Source organism: Triturus cristatus, chromosome 1_2 (assembly GCF_964204655.1).
Source record: "Triturus cristatus chromosome 1_2, aTriCri1.1, whole genome shotgun sequence".
Taxonomy (NCBI): Eukaryota; Metazoa; Chordata; class Amphibia; order Caudata; family Salamandridae; genus Triturus; species Triturus cristatus.
Genome location: NC_140580.1, coordinates 430369474 through 430388571, shown reverse-complemented (window position 1 = coordinate 430388571; position 19098 = coordinate 430369474). Strand labels below are relative to the sequence as shown.

Below are 19098 nucleotides of genomic sequence, written 5' to 3'. Positions count from 1 at the left end.
TACACATTAGGGTTTAGAACGGGCGTGGGTTTTTGGGTGGGAAGGGAATTTGCAGGGTTAAGGGTGGTATGTGTTCTTGGGTGGCAAGGATTTTTGTAGGGTGGGTGGGGATTTTTGGGTGGCAAGAGTCATTTTTGGGTTGGTATTCGGTGGAGAGGGGAAGGGGGAGAGTGGAGGGGGGAGAGGGTAGGTGGAGGGAGAGGGATATATTATACTTACCTGAAATGGTTTACCACACGTCTCAAGCATACATACCTTTACAACAACATTTTTAGTTGTAAATACATGATTGGTAAAGGCATATTCAGGGTAAAGGCATGCGTGGTAAAGATGCATACGTTGTAATGATGGCATGGTAACGGCATGCGTTGTTCAATCATACACCATTACCTATACATTACAGTTGTTTTAACTGTGTATTTAAATTTCCAGCCACACTGAGTTCTAGGGTACTTTGTGTATAGAGGTGGAAGGTAAGAGCTGCCAACAGTCATGTAGTGAGGTGAGGCGAAGATAAACTTTACACTTTAACACACATCTAGACTGGCCCATAGCCACAGCATGTGTGTGTATTTGATATTTCATATCTGAAACAATGAGTACTAAGTGGGAAACATGATTTTTTTTTTTTTTTTTTAAACAGATTTTATTGAGTTATCCAAAGACAAAAGCACATACACGTACTCCCCCTCCCCCCCCCCAAAAAAATCAGGCTGCAAGTAGTCTTTCACTATGAGCTGGGCTATTTCAACCAGGCTGATAATGTCAGGTGAAATAGCACAAGTCACCATTATGACTTGTCTCTAGTACATTTGATGCAGTGGCGCGAACAGCAGCTTTGCCCAGCCCCCCGATCACATTCTGCAACAGCTGACAATGCTACCCCTAGAAAGGGAGAAGCGTGCCCTACAACACTGAGTCTCTGCACCACCCTCCAAATCCCACACCGGCACATTCTGCCTGCTCGCAGAAGGTGGCAAGGTCAGCGTTCTTTTCGCATAGATGTGGGAAATTTGCCCATTAAAGGACCCAGTAAGTCCACATCTGAGCAGTAATTCTCCCTTTCAGGAGGGGTGAGGGGAAAACTTTTTCATACAGCCCCAGGACACCAGTGTCCAGACAAATTATGAGGAGGACCTCAGTGTTCAGTGCAATGTTGTGAAAACCAAAGAATTACTATTGAATTAATCACTATTCAGGCGCAAGATCTGAAGACCGGTTAATAGGCCTGCAAGTACATGTACTTGTATAATGACAGTTTTCAAACATATATATTTCCAATAATGAGGACAGTGATTGATAGGCAGCAGGTTTAGAGGTCTTCTAGGGCCGATGAGTAGGACAGTAAGGATGTGGGCAAGGGAGTAGATAGAACGTAGGTAGTGTTCACCTAATAAATGCATTCAGTGAAGATAGTAAATTTGACAGACGTTACAGATTCATGTTTTTGCCTGATTTTGTGGAATTTACAGTCACAAAATACGTTAATAACTGCCAGTATCCCTACAGAGTGTATTAAGAGGGTACTACGGGCTAGTCGTGGCCTAATGAAGTGGCGTCACTGATTGCATTTATAATCTGAATATCAATTAATTCACTGCGGACTTAAGAGAAGTTTATTTGGCAGGGGGAGTGTCATCATTTTAACCAGCTGGCGAAACATTCCTTCAGTGTGCCTGGGACTGATGTCTAGTACATAGCAAAAAAATAATGAATTAAAATAAATAGTGTGCTTTCCAATTATGATTACTAGGAAATGTGCCAGCAAGACTTGAACAATCATCTAACATTTTGTATTACTGTCCATATTCTGAATACTAAGGTAGCCCAGTAGTAAACCAGAGGTAGTATCTAGATTTTATCTCTATGACAAGATGCGTCAGCACTTTTTTCACCACAGGGTGGACCCACCACTCGGCATAAAGCTGAACGCCAGTTAAGATTAGGCAACATAGAAATCTTTTGGCTCGATAAACTGCTTACGTGGATTAAACATAACAGCCCATGTATCTTGTTTTAACTTACTTGTGCGCTTTCCTAGTAAAACACGTTTCTGAGCCAAACACGACAATTTTTTTTATTTATTTATTAAACCTCCAAATCAAGGAAGAACCATTCTTCGGAATCTTGAAAGACTTAGGGTTTTAATTAAAAAATGTACCCAGTAAGAATAAAAGTGATCGATATTATAGGCGTGTTTTTGCAGAATGTTTGTACTTACACAAAGACCACCGTTAACACATGATTAGAAATGGTCACATAACAAAATTTTGAAGAAAACCTCACAAAGAACGCATCATTTAAACATGAACTTGACCTTTTTATCTTACTTGTTTTTTCCAATGATTAGAGTTATAATAAATATTTTCTTTTCGTTAATACAGATGTTCGAATTTTACATAGACCATTGTTAGGGAAACATACGATTTGATATTTAGTAGGTAAGACATGTACTGCAGTACGCGAGAAAAGTTTTGAAAGCAAAATCGTTTCACAGGAGTCTAAAACGAATAAATCTGGGTTTCTAAACTAACATTGCTGTCTGTAGACTATTGTATTTTTGTGAGAAGACTAGTGATCCTGTTTCCTGGAGAACACTGAAAGCTGAATGGACAAGAGGATGAGAAGATGTAACATGAACTGCAACATTGTTTTTGACTGTTTATAATAACAATGCATGTTCCTACCACTTTTGGTCCGCACTTTCTCAGGCCATTATTCCAAACTATTTGCCTTTATGACTTCCCCAGATTCTTTTTACCCTCCTTTATTCTTCGTTGCTGTGAGATTCGGAGTTTCCTGAAATTCTTTGCACGAGAAGCTCTGATGTGAATGATTATTTGAACTGCTCTATTAGTGAAGCTTTATGTTTTTTTTCATTCTCTCAAACTATGAATCTTGATGGGTTCTTACTGACACCCATTTTAGCCCGATTCTTAGAATAGGGATTTTTTCCTTAATGAAAGCGCTCAATGCATTTTTATTATGGATTGTTAATGGATTTCTTATTGATTTTTAATTAGAATCTAATGACTAAAATGTATGAATGCATTTGTGATCTAATAAAGTTGACTTACTAAAAGATTTATAATAAAAGCCTTTAACCCATACCAAACTAATTATTGACTGAACTTAGAATAGAAATTGCAATTTAATTATTGGGATGTACTGCTCCTGATCTTCTCTAAAACAATGGCAATAGTCAATCGACCAGAGAGAGAAGACCCGGGGCTTGTATAATGGTAAAACGGATTTTGTTTAAACTGATTCCAGCTCAAGCAATAGTCTAATGGCCTATACCACTCCTCCTTCACAAATAAGTTCTACTCACCATACCTCGCTCCATGCATCCCTCCAATCCACACTTTAGGGGAAAAAAACTCAATGCGGAGTAAGATCCAAAACATACAAGCTCACACTTTGCATTAAATGTCTCCTCGTTAACCCAATACACTTTTATTTCATCATACCTGGGTACTGTTTCTTTAATTGTGGTTGTTTCTCCTTCACATAGCGGATATAAGCACTTAGTGGTCGTTTTGGGCGGTTATCTGGACCAGTGGTGTTCGTGAACCACCTCACCGTTGAGCCGAAGGGACAGGTGATAATGCTACTGCAACACCTGCGGGGAGAAACAAAAATAATTCATACTAGAGGAGCGGCAATCTTAAGTATAGAGTTGGATCTTGTATTTTTTCCATCACAAAATATGTCAATGATAAACTAACACTTTTCAGTCTGAAGAGCCGACTTGGAAGAGCCCTTGTTTTATAATGGCAAAGATTACAAACCTTAGCGAGAGGAGCCACCTTTTCAATTTCTAGAAAATGTACCAGCACAAAATAAACAAAGCTGATGAATACTGGGGGGAATCATGAGTTAACGGCCACAGCCGTACAGATACTGGTCTGGGAGAAGGTAAATGGGAAAATCTTCAATGAAACACATTGAAAAGTTACTACACGGGCAAAGTACAGACACCTACCCTTACAGAGGTCAGGTCAGGTCAGGTCACTACATTACTGTAAACTACAGAAACCGAACAGCACACTACAGTACTGGAAGCAGCAGTCCAAGCTTCACTCACAGGAGAACAAAATGGGACCAATAATTCTGTCTGTACTGGAAATAACTGGTTAAATGTGTCCCCCAGCCCCTACTACCAAATAGCTGAAGCACTGAAGGATGCATGGAACACTGCAGCAAAGACAATCAGCAGGCACACTGAAAGAGAAGAGCAGGAGGGTGCACTAGCAAAATGGCATATTGGGTACAGATATATGGTACATGTAGAGGAGGTGACTGCCCCGAAGCAGAGAAGACGTGGACGCACAGGGGACACAAAAGGGACAAATACAGAGTCAAACCAGGGCAGGATGTACACATGCATGGAGAGACAGTAAGTCATAAGCAGGGTGATACAGGTAAGCACATGTAAGGAGGCGCAGGGACTGGACAAGGAAGCATGGCAAAGGAGACGGTTAGCACAGACAGGTTGGCCTAGAGAGCATGGATGGCACAATGGAGGTCAATGAAGGGGCAGCAGGAAGGCCAGGGTAAGCAAAGCTATTGAGGACTGAGAAGGGAGGCAACGGAAAGCTGGGGGGGGCAGATGTACGGAGACTAAGTGGGACACAGTGGCATGGATGACTCAGATATGGAAGCATGATGGTAAGATATAGAAGGTAAAGTGGCAGAAGAGGAGGCATGGGACGGACTGCTGCACAAGAGTCACAAAGAGTAGCCACAGGAAAGAGTGGATGGTGGCATCAATCAATCAGTAGATTTGTAGAGCACTACTTGTCAACTGTGAGGGTATTCAGGCGCTGGCAGGTTCTAATTGATTAGCTAGGCCTTCGGACTTTCGGAACTCTGGAAGAGATGGGGAGGTCTGTATATTAAAGGGTAGCTCGTTCCAGGTCTTCACTGCTAGGTAGGAGAAGCAGCAACCTCCGCTTCGGCTAAATCTGATGCAGGGTTCAGGGATAGACAAAAGGACTCGTAGTGGATGTGTCTGGTGGGCTGATGGAAGTTCACCTGGTGGTTCAAGTAGGTGGGTCCACAGTTGTGTAGGGCCTTCTATGCATGAGTGAGGGGCTTGAACTGGCATCATTTCTGTACAGGGAGCCAGTGGAATCTGTGAGGTAGGGGGTGATGAGGATTCATATAGGGAGAACCAGGAAGAGTCTGGCTGGGGCATTCTGTGCAGTCTGTAGTTGTCGGAGGAGGTGAGCTACGATCCCTGCTAGGAGAGCGTTGCCGTAGACCAGTCGGCATGAGATGAGGGCCTGGGTGACGGGGTGTCTTGAGCTTTGGGGTAGCCATTTGAAGATCTCATAAAGCATGTAAAGGGTGAAGAAGCATGAGGAGGAGACAGAGTGGACCCGAGTCATAATGGTTAGCTTGTTATCAAGAATGATGCCTACGTTCCTAGCGTGATCAGTGGGGGTATGGGTAGGTCCAGATTCTGAGGGCATCAGGATGAGTCCCTTGGGGAGCATTTCTTTCCAAAAATCAGTACCTCCTTCTTGTCTGTGTTAAGCTTCAGGCAGCCGTCTTTCATCCAGCTGGCGATGTCTGTCATGCAGTTGTGGAAGTTCGCCTTGGTAGTGTCTTCAGAGAGGGAGAGGATGAGCTGTGTGTCGCTGGTGTAGGATACGATGTCGAGTCTGTGGGTTTTGGCGATGCTGGTCAGAGGCGTCATAAGTGTTGATAGGGTGGGGTGAGCGAGGATCCTTTGGGTACTCTACAGAGTATTTGCTTCGGTTTGCAGATTAAGGTGGACTTTATGGGTTCTTCCAGTGAAGAAAGAGGAGAGCCATCTGAAAGCGGCTCCTTGGATGCCTAGGTTGTGCAGCCTTGTGATGAGTGTGCGGTGGGAGACTGTATCGAAGGCTGCAGAGAGGTCTAGGAGTATCATAGCCACAGTCTCTCCTCGGTCGAGTAGGGCTCGATGTCATTCGTAGCCGTGAAGAGAGCGGTCTCAGTGCTGTGGTTGCTGCAGAATCCGAATTAGTAGGAAGTGCCATTCCAGATGTGAAGAGAGTTGTTGGCTGATGGCTTTTTCAAATACTTTGGTATAAGTAGAAAAGTACATGCACACTAGTACAGGGGTGTAATAAAAGATAGCAAACCTAGCCTGGTTCTATGAAGGTGCTAGTAACCAAGGGGAGACATCCCCTGTGCACTGGCAGGGGGAACGGAGTGTACAACGATGTCCAATGTAGAAACACATAGTGCTGGAAATGGGTTCTTCACACTGATGTGGGACCTAGAATACCTGGAAATAGTGTCAGCTTTTCAGGTTCAGGATCACAATACATCCCTCATTTGGGGGGGGGATGCATTTTCCTGCACGGGTGGTGAATTCTCATCACCCAACGCCCAGAATATAATTGCATGAGGTCATGGATAACACGTTTGTGTTTATATTGTTGTTTTAACAAGTAGACCCATCCCTCTGCAGCTCAAACTCTTTGGCTGCCAATTTAGAGTGTACAGTAAAGTTATGAACAAAAGGATTGACTACTGCTAATGTAAGATTTGGATCCATATGTACAAGATTACCATTATATAAATGATTGACTAACGCAAATTCTTTACTATTATGGTGAACACTAAGGAAATTCATGGAGCTGTAAGTTCAATATACAATACTGACAGACATTACAATATAAAAACATCTAAAAGTTAGCAAAATTTTAAATCTGCGTCTATTTATAATGCTACGAGGATGATCCTTCATAACACACACAGATATATGCAGAATAAATTAAGTAAAATTGGCTTAAAAATAAAGTGCACCCAAATATTTGCAGTTGTAAAAAAAAAAAAAAAAAAAATTTAAAACTAGCGGGCTAATTTTTTTCAGACAACTTTCTATAAGGAATCAACATGTTCGCTACATGGCAGTATTTAATTTTTTTTAAATGTAACAAAAACAATTGTAGAATGAGAATCAGTGCAAAAATGAATAAGAGCAACGTTATGGGCAACATGGATTTAAAATAAAACTACAACCTTTTTAGAGGAAAGGCAAAAAAGTTAACATGCTGTATATGACATGATATTGGTGTAGATATGAGACTTTCAGTAACTCGCTCCAGTTTACAGAAATGTGCCTGGAAACCATACTCCAAGCACACTTGGTGAATTCCGATTTTCATGAGCAAATATAAACACTCAGTTCATTTGAAAACGTTCGGAGCAAGAGCAACATTATTTCCTTTCCTTCTAATTTCTCAAGTGGTAAGATATTTTCCCACCATTGAGAAATTATTTTCCACCCCATAATATTTTAGTAGGGGATTCCTTCCTACCTGGAAAATAGTTTACTTTTGCTGATGTTAGAAGTACATTTACAACCTTTCGCAGGATGGGAAAGGGCTGGAGAGAAGTTGATGATTGACCCTGAATATGCAAGTTTGTGGGTGTGCACAAACTCACACAGCATTGAAACAGTTGGCCTATCATTTCTACTAGGCCTGGGCAGTAAATTTCGTTCCGCTCGCGGAATTTGCAGAATTTCCGCGGAGAACATGGAATTGCCCAAAATTCTGCGTTCACGGAATTTTTGGCTTGTTCGCGTTCGCAAAATGCGTGTTCGCGAGATATTTCCCCCCCAAGTACGCATACAGGGATCGCGAACAGGAAAAAAGCATTGCGAATAAGCAATTCCGCGTGTTCGCGGAGACTTTTTACCGTTTCGCAGAGCTTTGCGTAACGCGACTACGCAAATTCTGCCCACCCCTAATTTCTACCTACTTTGATGCCCAGTGAGTAAGTATGCCATACGAAAATATTCATATGAGAAAATCCTTTTGATGCAAAACTGACTTTGGAATGCGTAAGTCAAGCATAAATGCGTAATTAGCTTTGCGAATTAAGCTATAAACTTGACAAGACCTTGCATAGTTCATCTGGATGTAAACTCTAAACCAGTCACTGATTCTAGTCAATTGGTATTCAAAGTACGGCCCTCCTGACCTTCACATGGCCCCCAGCTGAATGACTGGACTGGGATGATGTTTACTTCACAAAGCACTAGCATTCAAAAATATGTTAAATGGGAAAGAGTTTATTTACAGGCTAGCAAGTAAAAGAAGCAAATAAAATGCCCTGCAAAACTTAACTTTAGCAACACATTAATTTTTCAATAACTCTTGCAATAAAAAATATGATAAAGTTTCTTCCATACAAGACATGGTTGTATTGTATGTTATCTCCATGTTCAATAAAAAGATTTTTGTTTTAAAAAGAAACCATTTCTACCTGGCAAAATAAACATTTTCATCAGAAAAAAGAAAAAAAAAAAAGTGTATTTCATTAACATTCAGAAGCATAACACATTGGTACATCAGAATAGAGAAAAGCATTCAGAATTATTATATTTAAAACGGACAGTTTCTAAATACGAGTATAGAAATATTCATGCTTTCTCACACCCAAACAACAATGACAATAGTGAACTAAGAAGGAAGTCAGTTTCCACGTGGAATTCTATGGATGGTCAGGGATGTTATACATGGGCAACATTATAGTTTATTACATGAAACACTAGGTTTGTACAGCATATATCCTAAACTCACGCACTGCAAGGTGCTCTTATGCGTCATAATGAAGAAAAAGGAGGTAAAACGAAATTAGCCAATTGCCTAGGATCAAACAGTTGGGTCAAGTGGGGAAGGCAGGATTGATCAATTCTATTTCATTTCAATTCAATTATCAAGTAACTTCCTTTTACAATTGCATCCCCCAAAGTAGTGATAGCAACCAGAAAGGCCGAATAATATGATCCCTGTCATAAGCAACGTGGATATTTCCGTAGGTCCTACATAGGGCGAACATCACCATAATCAATCAGTCACTTCACTGCAAGGCACAAAATGGGATAAAGTGGATTGTTTTAATATAAAGGCTTAGAAGATGTCTGAAGCATTCAGTCACTTGGTGAAGTAGACATTTATTAAAACTCCACACCCTTGTAATGGCATAGCATAGACATAGGCAACTACACGCCTGGAATAGTGGCAGTGGCACCTTTAATGTTTCTAACAGGAGAACAGAAAAGATAGGGCATTGCTGGTGCCAATGACACTTTAATTCCTCTGGTACAGAAACGATCCGAGTCCCTCTGCCTACATGTTCCATGGGTTAACCATCTGCATATGATGGGAATTGTTTGACATAACCAAAAGGCAGAGTATTAAGAACTACATAAAAACAAGCATTGGCATAGCCAATAGGTCTCGCCTTTGGGAGGTGTAATTAGTTTTGCTGAATAGGAGGACTCCATAAGTAATATTTTGCAAAGTGTTTTGTAAATGAAAAAAAAGTACCCAATTGTAGCAGTTTACTGTTTTAGTGTAGTGTAGTTGAAAGACTATTAAAGGGTGTTTGTGTTGGCTAGTAGTTAGCATTCACCATTATGCATTAATAACAGTAATAAAAATGTAGTCATTTTTTTAAATGTAAAAAGTAAATATACTTTTATTATACACACACTACTAAATATATGTATCGTGGAGACTACGGTGGTAACGTTATTCCACTGGAACCCATCTGGAAGAAGCGTTTGTTGAAGCAGTTGTTTTTGTATCTAAAGAAAGTATATAATGTTAAAACGTGTCCATTGAAATGGAAGCATTGGCATATTTTATGAATATTGTTTTGAGTGTCTATGGTAGAAGGAATGAGGAGCAAATACCATATTGTTTTGAAAAATTTACGAAATAGTTTTTTTAGTATATAGAAAGGGTAAGTTAATTAAAATAAAGTAGTTAACAGTGGTTTCAAACTTTTTTTTTTTTTATAAGCTGCATTGTACTTACCAACGATTTAGCAGAGGAAACAGCACAAGTGGCACGATATTTCTGTGGGAGCAGCAATGACGAAGTGTTTGAAAAAGTAGCTTTTTGGAGTTTAAATAAGGTAAAAGGTAATAAAAGGTTGTAAAGGAATTGGAATGGTAACAAAGAACGAAGTTACGTTTGAAGAAAATGCAGAGATAGGATGGAGCCAGACGTGGTGTGATTGGGCAAGGGGTGAAAACTTTCGCAGTAGGGGGTTAATAGCATTGTTTTTGTTTTGACTGTAGTTTGTGAATGTTCAATGCTGGTGGCTTTCCCAAAGTCTCCTATGTTAATTAATGTGGCGCCAGGAACGTACAGATGGGTAGTTGGATGTTCTCGAAATGTTCCTGTTAGTCCGGGAATAGGTTTCTCCGGCGTTGTTATATAGCAAATGTGTTGCACATTACAGAGAAAAAAACCATTCAGAAACCGACTTGACCTGGCAAGTAATTGATCGCCCAATACTCCCACTACGAGGGGGTAATCTTCAACTCTTGCTGAACAAATGCGAATGCCGATGGATCGCACGCTGTGACTCAGTCAATCATGGATTGAATACTTTGGATGAATGGAATACAGTCATCAACACATCCTAACTTCCCCTTTTGATTACTTGTTCTGACATGTTTTTTAACATATGACCCATTGCCCTCTGAATTACCCGCTGTTTCATTCACGTTGTCATTTTCCTTTCTTCCCCCTCCCCCGTTCTTCTCCCCCCGCCCCTTCTTCCCCCCCCCCCTTTTTCTTCCCTTCCCCCAACCCCCCCCCCCCTTCTCTGTCCCCTTCTTCTTAATCTATTGGATACAAATCTGATTTGTCTTGGCATAACATATAATTATGTTGCCCACTATCTTTATAATTAGGTCTACTCCCCTTTGTTCTATCCATCTGTTCTTTACGCCCCGGTTTCCTGTCTCTCTATCATATATAGAATTGGTTTTGATTACTGTGGATATGACGTTATTGTATCTCGATTGTTAATATGTATGTGATTCATCGGAAAACATGATTGTTATACATGTCACTATGAATTTGTTATCCAATCTCAGATTGATGTAATTTCTATCATGTCCTAAATTGATTTATACCTTGTTTTCCTTTCCCCGCCCCCCCCTTTTTAACCCCCCCCTCCCCCCTCCCCCCCCTACCCTACCCTCCCCACCACTAACACAACCCCTCCACCCCACCCCGTCCTCCCCGCATCCCCTTCCTATCCATTCTCAATTTGTTCCTGGTGCCCCTTCCAGCACACTCAAACCCCACCCCCACTCCTTTTTCCTTCCTTCTTTCTTATAAATGTATTTTTAATTTTTATTTTACTGTGACTTGCAATATAAATAAATAATCATTACTATTATTTTTATTTATTTCTCCCAGTGCGGTTAATACCAGCCTCGAACCGCTCACTCTCGGTGTTTTTCCCCGCTTGCCCGTTTCTCGTTCCAACTCTTCTTCTCTTCTAAACTGTCCCCCCGGGGCACTATTCAACTCACGCCAGTCATAGTTCTAGCCTTTTCCCCGTTTTGTCCCGATCATGTGACACGCTGTAACTGACTCTTAATAGTGTTGCGAAGGGTTTTGCTGCTACCGGCATGGACGCTTGATTCGCCGCTCCGTCCCGCATTCTTTGAGGATTTGTTCCAGCCTTTCGATCGAGTCAGTTTTGATTCTTCCCCCGAGGTAAGATTATACAATGTAGGAGCCGTTCATGATTCCGCTCCTTATTATCTTAGACAATTCTACTTCATTCCTTTCTCCCCTTCCGTCCCTTCAGGCACGTATTTTTTGATGCCTACACCTGGCTCCCGGACTTCGAGTATTTCCCGGTTGCAGACCCCAGTGATGTTTACCCCTGATTACTAAACTACTGGTAACTATAAGTACAACCCCTTCCCCCCCCCCCCTCCCATTGTACTTATGATTTTGGTTACTAATCCCGCTCCCTTCGCCCTTCTGTTCCCCCTTAGATTATACGCTGATTTGTATCCAGATTTATCTTTATTGGATTCTCCGTATTTACCTGTACTACGTCCAGGTAATTTTCTCCTTTTTCCCTCATTCTTGGGGTTACTTTTCTATTTGGGCCTTTCTCTTTGAGATAACTTAAAATCCTCCCTTTTCTTTTTCCTTTCCTCACAGCACACGTTTATTTATGACCATTGTCCTGATGATGGCCTGAAATCAATCAGGCTGAAACGCCGTCGACAATCCTCAGCAAAGAACTATGGCTTTTCTGTGGTCACTTGTAAATTTGTTCAAATTAGATTGTATATAATTATATTCTTATGACCACATTGTCATTATTATTTCATCGCCGTTCACGCTGTCTTCACCTATTGTGTTCACTGCGCTGTTCACCATCACTAGCACGCCCAGTGCTCACTTGTGTGTTTTGGTCATTTGTACCTTTATTGTACCGTAGTGCTGTTCTAACTACTTACAATATACTTTTTTCATGAATTTCTTTGTGGTCTCCCTTCCTTCTCCTTGTGATTTCATCATTGCTTTGAAATTTGTCTTTTTAATGACATCCAGTTGAGACATTGTTGTTTTGTTAAACATATAGCAAATAATGGCACTGAATGATATTGTGGCATGCCGAGGTTCACCGAGGACCTCCGGATCGCCAAGCACACCTGTCGGAAGCTGGAGAAGAAATGGCTCCACGACCGAACACCAGACAACCACACAGCCCTCAAGAGCGCCACCCACAGACACCACCAACTCATCATGACCGCCAAGAGGACCGCCCTCAAGGACCGCCTAGACAACAACGGACACAACACCAAAGAGCTCTTCAGCATCGTGAAAGAACTCTCCAACCCCAGCTCCAATGACATCCCGCCATCTCAAGACCTGTGCGACTCCCTGGCCACCTTCTTCCACCGCAAGATCACCGACATCCACGACAGCTTCAACTCCGACCCCCCCGCACCCACCACCGAATCCACCACCCCTGCGACTACCACTCGCACCAGTCGCCTGACCGTCTGGTCCAGCGTCAGCGACGAAGACACCATCAAAACCATGAACTCCATCCACTATGGATCCCCATCGGACCCCTGCCCTCACCACGTCTTCAACAAAGCCAGCGCAACCATCGCGCCCCACCTCCGGAAAACAATCAACTGTTCCTTCGAGACAGCAACCTTCCCAGAAAGCTGGAAGCACGCCGAGATCAACGCCCTTTTGAAGAAGCCCAAGGTGGACCCCAAGGACCTCAAGAACTTACGGCCCATCTCCCTGCTCCCTTTCCCAGGAAAAGTGACCGAGAAGATTGTCAAAAAACAGCTGACCCGCTACCTCGAAGTTAACAACATCCTGGACCCTTCCCAATCCGGTTTTCGCAGCAACCACAGCACCGAGACCGCCCTCATCGCCGCCACTGACGACATCCGGACCCTGATGGACAAAGGAGAAACAGCCGCCCTCATCCTCCTGGACCTATCAGCAGCCTTTGACACGGTCTGCCACCGCACCCTATCAGCACGCCTCCATGACGCCGGTATCCAAGAGAAGTCCCTGGCCTGGACCACATCCTTCCTCTCTGGCAGAACCCAGAGCGTCCGCCTCCCACCCTTCTGCTCCAAAACCACTGAGATCATCTGCGGCGTCCCACAGGGATCCTCCCTCAGCCAGACACTGTTCAATATCTACATGGCCCCCCTCGCCAATGTTGCACGACAACACAATCTCAACATCATCTCCTACGCCGACGACACCCAGGTGATCATATCCCTCACCAAAGATCCCCACACCGCCAAAGCTAACCTCCACAGAGGAATGAAGGCCGTAGCCGACTGGATGAAGGACAGCAGACTGAAGCTGAACTCAGACAAGACAGAGGTCCTCATTCTCGGACCCACCCCATCAGCCTGGGACGACTCTTGGTGGCCCACGTCACTAGGCACAGCCCCGGAACCCACGGACCACGCACGCAACCTGGGGTTCATCCTCGACTCCACTCTCTCCATGACCAGGCAAGTCAACGCCGTCTCCGCGTCCTGCTTCAACACCCTCCGTATGCTCCGCAGGATCTTCAAATGGATCCCCCTCGACACGAGAAAAACCTTTACCCAGGCCCTCATCACCAACAGACTAGACTACGGGAACGCCCTCTACTCAGGAACTACAAACAAGCTCCTGAGACGACTCCAACGCATCCAGAACACCTCGGCCAGACTCATCCTCAACGTCCCCCGCCACAGCCACATCACACTCCACTGGAGAGGCCTGCACTGGCTCCCCGTCAACAAAAGGATCACCTTCAAGCTCCTGATCCACGCACACAAAGCACTGCACAACACCGGACCCACCTACCTCAACAACCCACTCAGCATCCACACCCCCACCCGCAGCCTCCGCTCAGCCAACCTCGCCCTCGCCACAGTTCCTCGCATCCGAAAAACCACCGCCGGCGGCAGATCCTTCTTCTACCTCGCCGCCAAGACCTGGAACACTCTCCCCACCATCCTACGACAGACCCAGGACCTGCTGGCCTTCAGAAGACTCCTCAAGACCTGGCTCTTCGACCACTAGCACCCCCCCCTCCCCAGCTCCTTGAGACCCTCTCGGGTATGTAGCGCGCTTTACAAATGCAGTGATTGATTGATTGATTGATTGATAGATAATGTATGCTTCTAGAGCTTTGAGGTGGTAGTAGTGTGAGTAAGGCATTAAGTAACGATCAGCGCTGTAGTATAGAGGCCTTGAATGCTATAATGTAATGAAGGCAGGATGGAACTTTTGTAAGATTGAAGGTGCTTAAGTGATAATCACTAAGTGCCAATGTGTGCAACTGGAGACAGGGAGTGCATGCTTAAGAAATAAGGGGGCAGATAAAGGTGCCCACGGCGTTGAGGGGAGAGAAGCCGCAGAGGCTATAACTGTTTGAAATAAGGAGGCCCTGTGGTGTGGAGGAATAGGGGGTATATAAATATAGGTTTGAGAGCTAACACGTGTTTTGGTGGTAGCAGAAAGGATAGGCTGATTTTTTTCTCCTGTACCGGTCTATTTTTTTGTGTGTCATTTTTTATTGTCGCATTAAAGTAATCATTTTAGTCCGTGGGACTGATGTAAATTTGTGAAGCGTGACCCTGGGCAATAGATGCGGATAATATTTTGAGTTTATGTGAAAGAAGGCCAGGAGGAGGCCCCGTGGTGTGGAAGAAGAGGGTGCATGAAAAACAGAGGAAACCCGTGGTGTGCCGTCTGCCGAAAGGACAGGCTGACAAAATAATTATTTTGTACCTGTCCATTTCACAATGAGCCATTTATTATTGGTGTACTTAAGTTATAATTGTACTGCTTGTTCTGCGTGAGCAAGATGGTTATTTTGACGTGCGCCCCTGGTGAAAGGATGCTGAGAATAATAGGACTTTGTGTGTTTGGCCACTGTGATACAGAGCGGTGTCGGTGCTGTGAAATTAAATATCCCGTGAAGAGGTTGATAGCACCGTCATTAGCGCTGAAGGTCACCGAGGCCGCTGTTCGTACATAAGGCACAGAGGCAGCGCTAGAGCATAAGGGGGGTGAGATAGCGACATTTGTTTTTGGAACTAAAATGAAGCGTCCAACAGCCTGGAGTATTACACACAGAAATACATTTATAGGAGCTTTAAAACAAGGGACGCCTGGTATACAGCGGCTTATCTTTAGATCTGCTGTACAGTGACAATCTGCTTGCTTTCTGAACTGTGTCCGTGTGTTTGTCCAGTGTGGATGTTAAGACCATTTGGTAATCCGTCATCTAAAAATTACCTCTTCTAATGCTCGTGTGCTTTCTTTTCTGTAGTAGGCACCTTTTTGTTGGATTGTTTTGGCAGGGGCCTTTTAAGGATATGAACGTTAGTGTAGATTTACACAGCTAAAACATTGTGTGTACAACCTTTTTAGGTCTCGCCTGACCCATCGCATGCGCTGGTCTGGCGAGACTTATTGAGAGGGCTCCAAAAGGTGCTACCAGGCCAGCCTAGAGCTACAGTGCATGTGCGCGGGCGCCGCGCTTTACCGCGATTACTTTCACTTTCGCGGCCGCACGGCTTCTTTGATGTATGATCGCGATCACTTTCACTTTCGCGGCCGCTTTGCATAGCCAATAGGTCTCGCTTTTGGGACCTTATAAGTATTTAGTTATGCAACACTTATAAGGTCCCAAAGGCTAGACCTATTGGCTATGCCAATGCTTGTTAAAGTTGTGCCTTGTCTGAAATGGCAGGCCAGGATGCTCAGTGTTGTTTTACGAATGAATTTTTATATATTGTGCGTTAACCTTTTTGTGTTATTTGAATATAGCCATGTGCGTTCCGGCAGACACCGGCTTAAATTAAGCCCCCTGCAGGGGTGGGGCTGGTCTGCTTCCTGTTAACACTTGTCACAACAACTTTTTTAATACGAGTGCGGGGAAGCACCTGAGGACGCGATTACATCCTTTGTATTATTTACATTTGGGCCAGTATTATACATAAAGTACAGAGGCAGTGCCCGAGCATAAAGGCGTAGAAATATCCCCACATTTGTTTATGCAACTAAACTTTCCGTCTGGAAGTTTTGTGTTTTTTTTTTTTAACGTGTTTTTATATTTTTTCCGTTAGCTATAATGCAGACACCTGCTCAAAGTAAGCCCCCTGTAGGGGCCAACATTACGCCACTGGGTTGAGCTTGCCCCAACAGCTTTTTTTAATTGAATTTGGCCATGTGCGTACCGGCATACATGGCCTTAAATTAAGCCCCCTGCACGGTCCAACATTACGCCACTGGGTTGAGCGAGGGCCAACAGCTTGGCGTAGTACACACTGACACACATTGAAAGGTGTACTACAGGGGGTGGCGGGAGAGAGGAGAGGCAGAGGGGAAATGAGGACCTGAGATAAACTGTTTTTAAAGAAAGAGACAGGCTGGAGGGAAGGAGGAACTGAGGGAGTGTTATGGCATGGAGACAGGGAGTGCCCGTTAATGAAAGAAGGGGCAGACAAAGGTGTCCATGGTGTTGAGGGGGCGACGTGCGTACATTGTTTTTAAAGTTGTGCCTTGTCTGAAAATACAACCCAGGATACTCAGTGTTGTTTTATGAAGGCGTTGATATACATTTTGCGTACATTTTTTGTTTTATTTGAATTTAGCCATGTGCGTACCGTCAGGCACCAGCTTAAATTAAGCCCCCTGCAGGGGCGTACATTACGCCACTGGGTTGAGCGAGCCGGGCGTGGAGAGAGGGACAGGCATTGGGACAGCAATTGGATTCTATGCCAGTTTCTTTACATTTAAGACTGTTGCACAGATTTAAACACTATTCTCCCCTAACATTAAACGTTTTAGTGTTAATTTTATTTAAAGGGGCCTTTTGAACTGGTAGGAGCTCTAAGCATCAAAGAGGGAGAAAAACAAAGTTTAAACAAGTGCTGCCGCGAAAGCGACCGTGCTTTAATTAGTAACATGAGCCAAGATAACGATAAGGGAGCAATGCAGCTGGCACAATGCGCGCCGCTGCTCGCACCCGAAACCCCTAGGCCAAGGGAGGGAAGGTTTAGAAGAAAGGTGGGACGCGCACCTGTCTATGGCCATTAGCGTACTTTCATTATTGAAAGCCACACGTAAAGGCCAATGGAATGTGTGGGACGAGTGCGAACCACACGGAGAAGTCTCTCATGCACGCTGCGCTAGGCTCAACCTAACAAGCATTGTCGAGCAAACAGATCTCACCTATGACACCAGGACCAAGGCACAAAGCTACTGGCTTTTTCACACCTTTTTTTGTTCTCCAAGAAGCACATGGTAACTGTTTTGGAATGGTTTTCGTGATAATAAAAGAAAATGCCTTACTGAAGGTTCCAGTGCATGCATTTGCACGCCCTGTGTCCATCTTCGATTTATTTTGCTTTAAGAAAATACATACCAAGACGGCCAGTCGGTATATAGCTGCCATTATGTATTTATTTTCTTTTAAAATGATTCCAAGATGGCCACATCACACCCTGGAATGCTTTTATGACACCACAAGGGAGATAGGGGTGCAAGTGGCCAATAGATGGTTTGATGTGTAAAAAACAGCAGGGGATAAACAAAGCAAAGTCTAAAAGTATTAGGGGGAACAGTGAGAGCGCGCGAGACGAAAGTCCCTCATGCTCTGCAATACACGATTTGATGTCAGCAGTTGAGGGATAAAACTTATCAAATCAAAATATTGCGAGACTGTAATGCTACGAAATATCAGTACCAGTGAGCTGTCATGGGTCAACTTGAGAGCTAACATTTTGGAACGGTTTTCATGAAAACAAAGGCATTCCAAGATGTTCATCGTGTACGCATGCACCGAGGCCAAGCTTGATTTGTTTTACTTTTAAGAAAATAACATACCAAGACGGTCACTTTTGCTTTCTCACCCTAAGTGCGCCAAGTGTACCCAGACGTGGCTCCCGGGCTAACTGTGCCACTGGATTCAAGCTAGAATGGCTGATATGGGATGATGCCCCGAAACCGGTCCCAGGATGTTTGTTTCCGGTCTAGGGAGGATCTGGGTTGGCAGTTCGGTCAGGACCGTTGCCATGAGGCACAGGGTCAAGACTGATTTGTACATGGCTGGGTCTAAAATGGGGTGGCATGGTGAGCAAAAGAATGATGGATTTAACCCAGATCTCTTGACTGGCGGTGAATGTTTGATTTGATCTGCATTCCGTTCATCTGTGTGTCTTGTACGATGCGTATAGCAGCCATGATTTGATTTGCCATGATTTTGCATGCTAGTAGCACTTTAAATAATAATTAGCGTCCAGCGCAGTAGTATTCATGTTATCAACAGCAGAAGCTCGAAAAACGCACAATAAGATTTTAACTTGCTTTGTTCAGGCTGCTTACACGTCACTTTAGGAGACTGACACACCAGCTGTAGTTAACGGAGTACTCCTTAAGCACTCTCAGAACTACAATAATGGTGAAACATTTTAGGTCTTTAATATGTTTGCATAAGGAATATCTGTAATATGCAAGTAAAATGTTTTAAAATAGGCCACTGATCTAGTGTGCTTGTTGCAAAGATCTATGTACGCAGGCCATAACTCCCAGCCCTTTCAAAGTAGTACCCTGCATGGCCTCAATTTGAATCCCTGCAGGGTTATTGATTTCATTAATTCTCCTGGCATGCATAAAATAGCCCCAGTAAACAGCCCCAACCCCCCACCGAATCACTACCGGAAGCCGGGGATCTCAGCCTTAGCAATTTCTACGATTTGAACCTAAAAAGAAACAA

The 19098-nt window shown here is 43.7% G+C and overlaps 1 protein-coding gene across 1 annotated transcript in view; it reads right to left on the bottom strand.

Annotated features, from left to right (window-relative positions):
* The window catches only part of TFAM (transcription factor A, mitochondrial), a 277871-nt gene that overhangs the window by 204416 nt on the left and 54357 nt on the right, over nucleotides 1-19098 (bottom strand). The window contains exon 2 of the mRNA XM_085605807.1: nucleotides 3471-3622. Coding sequence (XP_085461933.1) covers nucleotides 3471-3622 — 152 coding nt within the window. The remainder of the gene's footprint in view (nucleotides 1-3470; nucleotides 3623-19098) is intronic.